This window comes from Macadamia integrifolia, unplaced genomic scaffold (genome assembly GCF_013358625.1).
Source record: "Macadamia integrifolia cultivar HAES 741 unplaced genomic scaffold, SCU_Mint_v3 scaffold530, whole genome shotgun sequence".
NCBI classification, from domain to species: Eukaryota; Viridiplantae; Streptophyta; class Magnoliopsida; order Proteales; family Proteaceae; genus Macadamia; species Macadamia integrifolia.
In genome coordinates, this window is record NW_024870474.1 from 233,371 (window position 1) to 243,772 (window position 10,402).

At 36.8% G+C, this 10,402-nt stretch overlaps 1 protein-coding gene across 1 annotated transcript; it reads left to right on the plus strand.

Moving 5' to 3' along the window:
• The first annotated feature begins 1,049 nt into the window (after positions 1 to 1,049).
• Positions 1,050 to 3,078, plus strand: LOC122069078 (cytochrome P450 94A2-like). The gene has a single exon (XM_042633023.1). It carries the CDS (start codon positions 1,159 to 1,161, stop codon positions 2,689 to 2,691), a length of 1,533 nt encoding a protein of 510 aa, XP_042488957.1. The 5' UTR covers positions 1,050 to 1,158; the 3' UTR covers positions 2,692 to 3,078.
• The last annotated feature ends 7,324 nt before the right edge of the window (positions 3,079 to 10,402 follow it).

Consider the following 10,402-nt stretch of genomic DNA (forward strand, 5'->3'; position numbering starts at 1 on the left):
ATACAAAGGGATTACTTGACACCCTCCAACATGATAGAGTTGAATGATGTTATTACTTTTTGTCTTATACCGCATACATGAAACCACATGATTGCATAGAGAACTAACATGTCCAAAAGGTGTGAAATGTTGTTGAATCTTATAATTTTTTCCTTTTAATTTGATCCATATATTTTTTTTCAATGAGGGTAATGGTGTTATTACACTAACCTCATAAAATTTGTATGACAATGATATCTTTTGATAAACGACAAATGCCTCGTACAATTGGTAAATTTGTGATACATTAAGCACACGTTCATCAAGATTCTGATTCTCATAAAATTTGTATGATATAGATACCTTTTGATAAATGACAAATGCCTAGTTAATTGGTAAAATTGGGGTGCATTAAGCACACGTTCAGGTTGCTACCTCCCCCACTTTCTACTATAGAGTAGGTATTGATAAAGAAAAAAATGATATCTTTTCATAATGATATTCATTTCAAATTTATTTTTGAAAACCCTTATATACTCATGTCTTAATAATTATTATTATTATTTTCCTTCTTTTTGAAGAGGCCTTAATAACATTTAAGAAAAAGAAAAATGACAACTGAAAGGCCTCAAGTTCTAAGTAAACCTATTAAGGTGTCATTCAAATATTCACATTAGAGAGCTTCCCTCTCAAGGTTTGAGAAGACAGAATTGGGCTGGGATCGGTCAATGTTGATACTGATCCGACCTCAATCCAGATTGCTTGGATCGGACAGAACTACTCTTAGGTTCAAACATTTTTTTTTACTGTCTTACCCTTTGTATATACTAATCCATTGGCTGGTATTGACTAAGAATCGGTCTGGTCCAATTCAATTCAATCCAATCGGACCCGACCTTACCTGACCTGACCCGACTGATTTCATGTTCCTTCTAGATGCCATTGTTTGTCTATTTATTTGAATAAAGAAACTTCCTTCTAGATGTGCGACTTACTTCGAAGTAACCTTATCTTTTATTACCTGATACCTCACCCCTGAAATCATACACTTTATCTCAATCATTCAACGCAGATCAGCTTATGGTCCAATGCTTATAAATGCACCATCTCAAAGGAGTGAAACAGACAAAAGCTTTCATCAGGTCTGCGTGTTTCCAATCCAAGTAAAATTCATTAGAGATGATACAGCTAAACCTCGAGTTCTTCCCTACAGTTCTCCTCTTTGTTCTTCCCTTCCTCTTCTTATTCATCAAAGCCTTCTCAACTGCAAACAAGAAGTCTTCAGCTTCATCTCAAAACAACAAACTACCAAGGGTATATCCCATAGTTGGCTCTTCATTTACCATAGCTAAGAATCATGAGAGGTTCAGCCAATGGGCCACGGAGCTTCTTCAAAACTCTCCCAATGGAAACATCCTCCTTTATCGTCCTCTTGGCCATAGTCAGCTCATAACCACTAATCCCTCCAACGTCGAACACATCCTCAAAACCCAATTTTACAAATACCCCAAAGGTGAATTCTTCCGAGACACCCTACTCGATTTCCTTGGCGATGGCATCTTTAATGCAGATGCTGATACGTGGAAGTTTCAGAGACAAATGTCAAGTCATGAATTCAGCACTAGATCTCTCCGGAAATTCATCGAAACAGTCGTGGAAGACGAGCTCTCCGGCCGCCTCCTCCCTCTCCTCTCTTCCGCCTCCGCCAACAACACAGTGTTTGATCTACAAGACATCCTTCAAAGATTTGCATTTGATAATATTTGCAAGATTGCTTTTGGGTTCGACCCAGAATGCCTATCTCCATCATTCCCACAACCTGTATCGGAATTCGCCGAAGCATTTGAAGATGCTACTAATTTAAGCAGTGCAAGGTTTAATTCCATATTCCCACCTTTGTGGAAGCTGAAACGGGCACTTAATATTGGGTCCGAAAGAAGGCTACGAGAAGCAATTTCAACAGTTAAAGAGTACGCAACTAATCTTGTCAGAAAAAAGAAGAAAGAACTCGAATTGGAAACACTCCAATCAGAAGATCTTCTCTCCAAATTCTTGAGTTCCGGTCACTCGGATGAACGTTTCGTTACAGATATTGTTATCAGCTTTATCGTAGCGGGTCGAGATACGACGTCGGCCGCCTTGACATGGTTCTTTTGGCTAGTTTCTAACAACCTTCGAGTGGAAGAGGAGATATTGAAGGAGATAAAGGAGAAGCCTGAAGCTCTTGACTATGATGAGGTGAAGCATGTAGTGTACATTCATGCATCGTTATGTGAGAGTATGCGTTTGTACCCACCGGTCCCAATTGACACAAAGTTTTCCACAGAGGAAGATGTTCTACCGGATGGGACTTTTGTGAAGAAAGGAGTGATAGTGACATACATTCCTTACGCAATGGGGAGGACAGAGGCAATATGGGGTAAGGACTGGCCGGAGTTTCGGCCGGAGAGGTGGCTGGAGAAGGACGAAGCTGCTTCTGGGAAGTGGAAGTTTGTTGGTAAAGACTCTTATTCATATCCGGTGTTCCAAGCAGGGCCAAGAGTATGTTTAGGGAAGGAGATGGCGTTCTTGCAGATGCAGAGGTTGGTCGCTGAAATAATGCGACGGTATCGGGTGGTGACGGCGGAGAAGGACTTTGATCCCTTTTTCACATCTTACTTGTCGGCCAAAATGAAAGGTGGTTTTCCGGTGAGAGTTGAGCGGAGGGATTAAGGTCCTGCTGTGGTGGCTGCAGCTTCGTGGTTGTTTTATGTGCATGGCACCATTTCATGTTATGGACTTATGGACAATGTATGTAGTCTTCTAGTTATAAGGTCAGATCCTCTCAAGCCGCTGGGACGCCCATTAAGGCATCCGATGGCTGGGATGGGAGGACCTGGACACCCCCCCTACCATTGGATGTCTCACTGGCGTCCCAGTGGCTGGAGAGGATCTTTTCCCCATTGCATTAGGGTTTAATAAGAGCCAATATGTCTAGGCTGTGTTTTATTCCAATATAAAGTAAATAAGTATGTATCTTCTTCTTCTTCATTGATTCCCTCTTCTTACCAAAACTGGTGGCAGATAATAAGATTTGATATTTTTCAGATCATTACATAATTACTTTGATTTTTACTATTTTTAATGAATCATATATGCATTGGATTAAGGAGATTTGAATCTATACGTAGCCGACCTCATTTTGTTGAGGTCGGAGTGAATTTATTATTATTTTTGTAATTAATTAAATCTATAAAAGTCAAATTAGGAATTAGTCAAAATAAAACAAAATGCTCTTCTTAACACCAAAGCTAAAACCTAGATACTCCCTTGAGTTGTGCGACTAAAAAATATTTTCCTTTCTTTTTCTTGGGACCCATGGTGAAGAAAATCTAGAGCAATAATCTACGACTTCATTCAATAATGACAATGAAAAGGTATGGAATTCTTTCACCATTGTTGGAAGAAAATTGCCTCCCATACTTTATATGTTAATTATTGATGGTTTGTTGAGGATATGATGTCATGAATTTCGTTGCTTGTGTTTGTGGGTTGATTACGAAAAGCCTTAGGTTGCGTCTGGTAATGTTTTTATTCCATAAACGACGTTTCGTGTCAAAAATAAAAATTTACATTTCTGTGTCAAAACGCCGTTTTTAAACGAAAAAAGAGTGTTTAGTGAATCCGTTTCTGGAACAGTTTCAAAACACAAGTCTTCTCTCCTTTCTGTGTGCGGAATTGTGAAAATGAAGAACTAGGGAGACAAGTTTATCGGGAACAATTTACCTAAAATCCCCCAATACCTTTTTTTTTTTATTTGGAATGAAACTGGGAAGACAAAACAGCTATTTGTCGTTCCGTCAATTCCAGTTTCTACTGTTATTTTTTTCACTTTTTGTTAAAAAAAAAGGAAACTCATCTATGCTGCATCAAAAGCTTTATTCCATTTTTTCGTTCCATTTTTCGTTCCAATAGAACGAAAAAACTCCAGAAACGTTCCAATAGAACATTACCAAATTCAACCTTAATATATGCCTATGTAGGTTTTGGTATAAATTTGTACTAATAGTTTATTCTTGAAACCTGAGAAAGGTGTGAGGACGAGTGGTTGTAATCTTATATTATCTATTAATAGAGTAACAGATCTCTTCTCACCATGTACATCGGCAATCTTGTCGAACCATGTAAATCCTTGAATAGTGTGATTCTTAATTTTTTTACGATTTTCATTTGTTTATAGTTAAAATAAGACGGTCTAAATTGAATTTGTCCTTCCCAAATGGCAATGTTACTCCTATGCAGATACAGTGGAGAGCAAAATGATCATCCCGCAACCCTCTTGAAAGGTAGAAATTCCAACCCTAATGAGACTTAAACTAATGTTCTCCCAAATAATATTATATAACATATATAATTAGGAGTTTTAATATTATAATTCTATTTATGGTCCTCAAGAATTATGCCTTCTGAAATCACTTTTTGACATGTACATGTTCATGGCAGACAAGGCTGTATTCTTGTGTTGCTGACACATTCACTTCAGTGAGATCAGGATGGATCAGGATGGTTCCGTGTTTGATTTACAATAAACAGATTCAAATCGTTTTTATAATATTTATTTAGAGTTAGTTGCCGGTTGGTTCAGGCAGTTCAGCTGGATAAGTATTTGGCAAATGTCATGCATCTATCACCAAGCATGGAATATATTTCTGCTTCCCTCACTTCCTCTTGAAAGTTTTAATCAAAATAGGTAACCAGATTATCTTTTCCCTTATTAATGATGAAGCCATAATCTACGAGGTTTGTGACTTTTGAAGATTGAAAGTCATTCACCACCCCTTCCCTTAGAATTTTTTGTCCGGGACGATAAGTTGAATTATTTACACAATTAAGCACCATTAAGAGACTGAAGATGCTGGCCTGATGGATTGGATTGGGAGGCGAATAAATTTTTTTTTTAATTTCTTTATTTATTTAATTTTTTAAAGAAAATTTTCTTGCATCATGGGTGCAAACAAATTATGTTTAATGGCCATAAATATCTACCCCTATTTAGAAATGGTTGGAAATATCCCCATTGTTATGGGGTGCTTTCTTTGTCTGTATCATCAGAACCAGTCAATGAATGTAGGTGTGGAAAAACTCAATCTTCTTCTTCTTTTTATTTATTTATTTATTTTATTATTATTTTTATTATTTTATTATTATTTTTATTTTTTTAAATCCTTTTAGACTCAAATAAGTAGCGAGGAGAAAAACATCAAGGGCATTATGGTAATACATGAATATGCATTATTACAAGTGTGCTGGCTATGTCCTTGCGGAGACACAATCGCTTTCGGATTCTAAAATTTCCCTTTTCCATTGGCAATAATTCTCTATATCTAACTTTTATTAGGAGCTAATTAATTTTTATCACTTCCTTATATACTTGACATCATATTTGCCAACCCCATTTATAGACTTCTTGTCTCCTTTGTTGGTCTTGAATTTGACATTCTTATATGCACTATCTGATAAGCATAGATTGATAACCAACCTCCCTTGAATCTCTTGTGAGCTCCAAAAATTTTAATTGAGAAATTATTACTTCTTATATACTGTAGAGGCAGATCATTCAGCATAAGAGAACATGGTTATGAGGCTATGGCTGCAAGTTAGGTGATTGTTCTATCAGTTTCATCCATATGAGGATTGATCATGTTAGTTAATGGGTTTAATTTTGAAGTGTGTGTCAGTTACTTTGTATGATTATGGTTTGATGGGCATTTTATGTGTTATTGTATCAGTTTGTACTCCAATAAATAAGTACAATTGTTTCCATGGTTCATGTGGATTGTGAGGTCTTATATGAGCTGGGTTTACCCAAAATCGAACCGATTTACACCCTAATCATATTATCAAATTAAATTTCCTTTTAATGGAATCCGTCGTATCAACCGACATTACCCAATTCACTTACCTTTACTCTGGAGTCTAGATCGGATTGATGGGAATGGCCCAATCCAATCCTGATTCTTAAAACCCTGATCCCGTGTCCCATTTCATACTGATCTTCCACTTCTCGTTCCTGGATTTTTGGAATTGACAATATAAGAATAGATCAGTTGCTCGTACGATCGCTTGATTGTATGGGTAAGCATCCAACATCTGTTCCATTTTTTACTATTACATAGACTAAGAAGAATATATTTGAAAGTGAAAAATACTGATGTTGGATGTTCACTCTTATAACTAGGTGATTGTACAAACAACGGATCTAATCTCATCTTAAACTGTATCAAAAGACTTCTTTACGACCTTATCTCTCAAAGATGCCAAAGTCATCTACAACCTTCGTGAGCACAGCACATCCAAAGCCTAGTAACCAGCAATGTGCTAAAATTTACTTGTGTCTCCATATTGTTGGCCAGCGTTCGGGGAACTACCACATATTTAAACCCCACCATTGCATCTCTCACTCTCAACATCTCGTTAGTTATTCCAGACCGGCTAATTCTATTTATTTTTTTTTTTTTCGGTTTTCAAATTTGCTGATATATTGGTTGTGGAAGCATTAGCTATCAAGAAGGTCTACCAGAGGTCTTAGTTGAAGGGGTGGATCGGTTGATGACGGAGAGTGATAACCGGGAGGTGATTTTATGTCTATAAGACCCAACAACGAATTCAGCATTATCGATTCAGTTGATTATTATGGATATTAGGTGTTGTTCCCATGATGAAGGTTTCGGTGTCATTGTTGGCAGCTCAGGCATAGTGGTATGGTGGTTAAAGAGATGGGTTGTATTGTGAAGTCAGATTCTCAGCAGCCGTCCGATTGGGATTGTAATCCAACGGTGGATTGAGCTTTGGTGTGTGAAATAATGAGAGTCGTTGATCGTAGTTGGTAAAAGTTGAAATTGGATGGTTTAGATCTTTTAAATTTTGTTTGTATTAGAAATTGGAGGTAAAAAGTCAAGACTGCCCTTAGTCGTGACGTTTGGAATGTCATTTACTTAAATGCACCCTCATGAATGCTTGTGAGAGCTACCTTACCAAATGTATATATTGAAGGTCAATCTAACGATTGGGATTAAAAGATTCTGTTTGATGGACTCACATTGGCTGAACTTCTCTAGGGTTTTCTGGAGGCTATGTAACTCTAAATTGGACGTGTAATATATGGATTTTGGGTATTTCGAAAAGGTTAACACATTGGGAATATTGGAAGAGCGGTCTGATGCATGGGTGTGCATAGAAGTCGAGGCTGACACGATTCTTCTTTGTTTTGGGCGTTGTTTTGGTTGAGGAGTCATTGGAGATGTTCTTCATGCTATGGTGATGATTCTATGATCTTCTACGCGCAAAGAAGTCCACTTGGCGATGCCTAAGTGAGGTTTAAATCCCTTGTTATCTCTATTTATATGTTCTTATTCTTCATTGAATAGAGATAGGAGTTTGGGTAGGGATTTCTTGTAAATTGTTGTGGGCATGTTAGATGTTTGATTAAATACCACAGTCAACCTGGGTTTAACTTTTGGGTAGTATTTTATCCAAATTTTCTATTGATTTACTCCTTGGTCTGGGGAGGGTAAAGATATGGACAGGTGATAAGACCTCAGATTGTGAGACACTTATAAAACCCAGTGAGGGTTCATTAGTGAGGGCACTCCGTGGACTAGGCACACTGCCGAACCACGTAAATAATTGTGTTTATTTTTCTTTGGTTAGAAGTGTTTTGCTTGTAGGGTGGTTGAGTACATTTGGCACACACATTTCCATTGATTGGGAAGAGGAGTAAATGTGTTTGTGTTTAAATTTAACACAGGTTAATCGGCAATATTTTAAGTGATACTGATTCACCCCCCCCCCTCAATGACTGTCTGGGAACTTCATTAGGCATTTGATATTTTACTTAGATGCTTGTGTTTTTTATTATATTTCAAGGGAGAGCAATTGTTCTGTTGATTCCCTTGCAAGGAGGGCCCTATCTATTGCGGATAGGATAGTTTGACCCAACTCTGATCCTTGCTTATCTTGTGATTATTCCTCAAAGAGTGGATGTATAATCCGTGATCATCAATAGATGTTCTAAAAATAAATAAATAAAAATAAAATAAAATAAAAGAAGAAAGAAAGAAAGAAAGTTACTCAAAGATGACGCATTTTTTTCCATGCTAAACTGCCTCCAATGTTTCTCATGTGGTTCATCTTTTTGAGAGTAGATCCAGTCCTTGTATGAGAACCATTCTTGTAGGGGGTTGATCCGCACAAATGGAATCCACCCAACAACCAACTCTATGGTGAATTCTACCTATGTCAATCAGTCCGCACGAGAATGGTTTTCATACAAGAACCTGATCCACACTCCATCTTTTCTTCAAGAAAATTGCTGGACTTCATGGTGTGCCAAGAACCATTACAATGGATTGTGACATAAGATTAATGGGTCATTTTTGGAGTAATCTATGAAATCTCATAGACACCCAACTCCAATTTTCAATTCATATCATCCACATTCCGATGGGTAAACCGAAGATCTCTTAGAAATCTTCTTCATTATCTCACAGGTGATCATCTGAAGCAATGGGATATCATTTAAGGTCGAGCCGACTTTGCCTACACAATAGCTCTAAATTCCGGTCTACAGAAAGTGAACCATTTGAAATGGTCTATGAAAGAACTTCTAGCCATATCTTGGACTACGTATCTACTCCTAATCCGGGAAAGGTAAGCATATGTGGAAGCGGAAGAACTTGTCAAGCAATCAAAGAAGTGGGAGAGCAAGTGAAGGCCCAACCTTAACAAGCCAACATCCGCTATAAGGAAGCTTATGAATCTCAGTGATGACTGATGACATCTCGAATTCAAAAAAAGTGATTTAATTATATCTTATTTGAGTTATCGAATGGTATTGGAATTAGTCCCATTTTTAATGCTGCCTATCTGCATCCTATGTTAGGCATGTGGACCTTTTATCTAGGGAAGTCAAAACCTAGCCTGAACAGATAAAATCAGTCGAAACCGACTGATAAAACCTAAATCGAACCAAACCGATCCTTATTGGATTGGTTTTGGACTGAGGTATATTGGGACCAGCTGAAAATCAATTCAAACCAAACCGACCAATAACCAACCCAAAACCAAACTGAATGAAACTGATTAAAAAAATAAATGATTAAGAGATTATAAAGTGGTGAATTGACCATCCATTTTTTACAATATGAGTGAGAAATTTTTTTATTGTGAGGGGAATTGTTACAAATCATTGAATATTAGGTTATGAATAGATAAATTGATTTGTAAATTATAATAATGCTTCCATTGATTTCTTTGTTCACTATAGAAAACTAGTTGGATAGTTAAATGAATAATTGGATAATACGGTTCAATTTTTTATTTCAATATTAGTTATCTTCTTAGTAATTTGTTCTCCATCGGTTTCAATATTAGTTATCTTTCCCTTACAATGATAAACCATGATTTAATCATAAATTTAAAGTTTTTTTTTTTTTCGTCAAATCTTGTCACTATAAGTTATAAATGTAAGATTCATTATGGTTCAAGCCCAATAATAAACCGATCTAAACCGGTATTAACCTGATATTGAAAAATCGAAATAAACCAAAACCAAACCGGGCCAAAACTGATCGAAAACCGAAGTTCCTTAACGGATTAGTTTTGGTCTCCCTCATTCCTAGACCGAAATCCATTCAACCAGATCGAAACCGAACCAAACCGTCCAATTGACACCCTACTTTTATCGACCGGTTTTCCAAAAATTTGGAGGTGCTTGATTTGAGATTCATTATCACTACAGTGGAACTTAACACAATATCTTGTCTTTTTGGAAGAGCAAGCCCGGTTCAAAAGATAGTTGGATTTTTGAGTAGGATAATTTGTCCTTCAAGAGGTGTATGGTTTTGAGTTTGACTCCTCTTAATTTTTTAGGGCTATTCAAATGGGGTGTTTAGCTCTTCATTGTTTTCAATGAAAGTTGAATGGTTCTCATTCAATCCCGATATTACCTAGTCTATGTGGTTGTGAGATCAGTATGGACTTGCATGACTAATCAGACTGAAAGCTTAAATACCCGTAAAAAAAAATTGGCACGTGAACGAAAAAATTAAGGACAAATTCTTTTAAAATAAGGGAGAATGAAGACATATATGATAAACATTAACGCCCATGCCCTTCACAATTCCCCTCCCTTAACATCTTTCTATTATTATATTATTGTTTATTTATTTATTTCTCTTCCTTTTAATATCCATTCCCCAACGTCTTTCTCTTCTTCTTCTCTCCCTCCACTGTTTATATACGTGTATCTTGTTTCCCCACTATTTATGTATGTGTAACCTTGTTGCGAAAGGAGTTATAATGTGATTTTTATCCATTATCTTTGGTTGTGCTATGTAAGTGCCATTGTGAGTTCGCAGTCATTTTATGATGAGATAGCCCCACA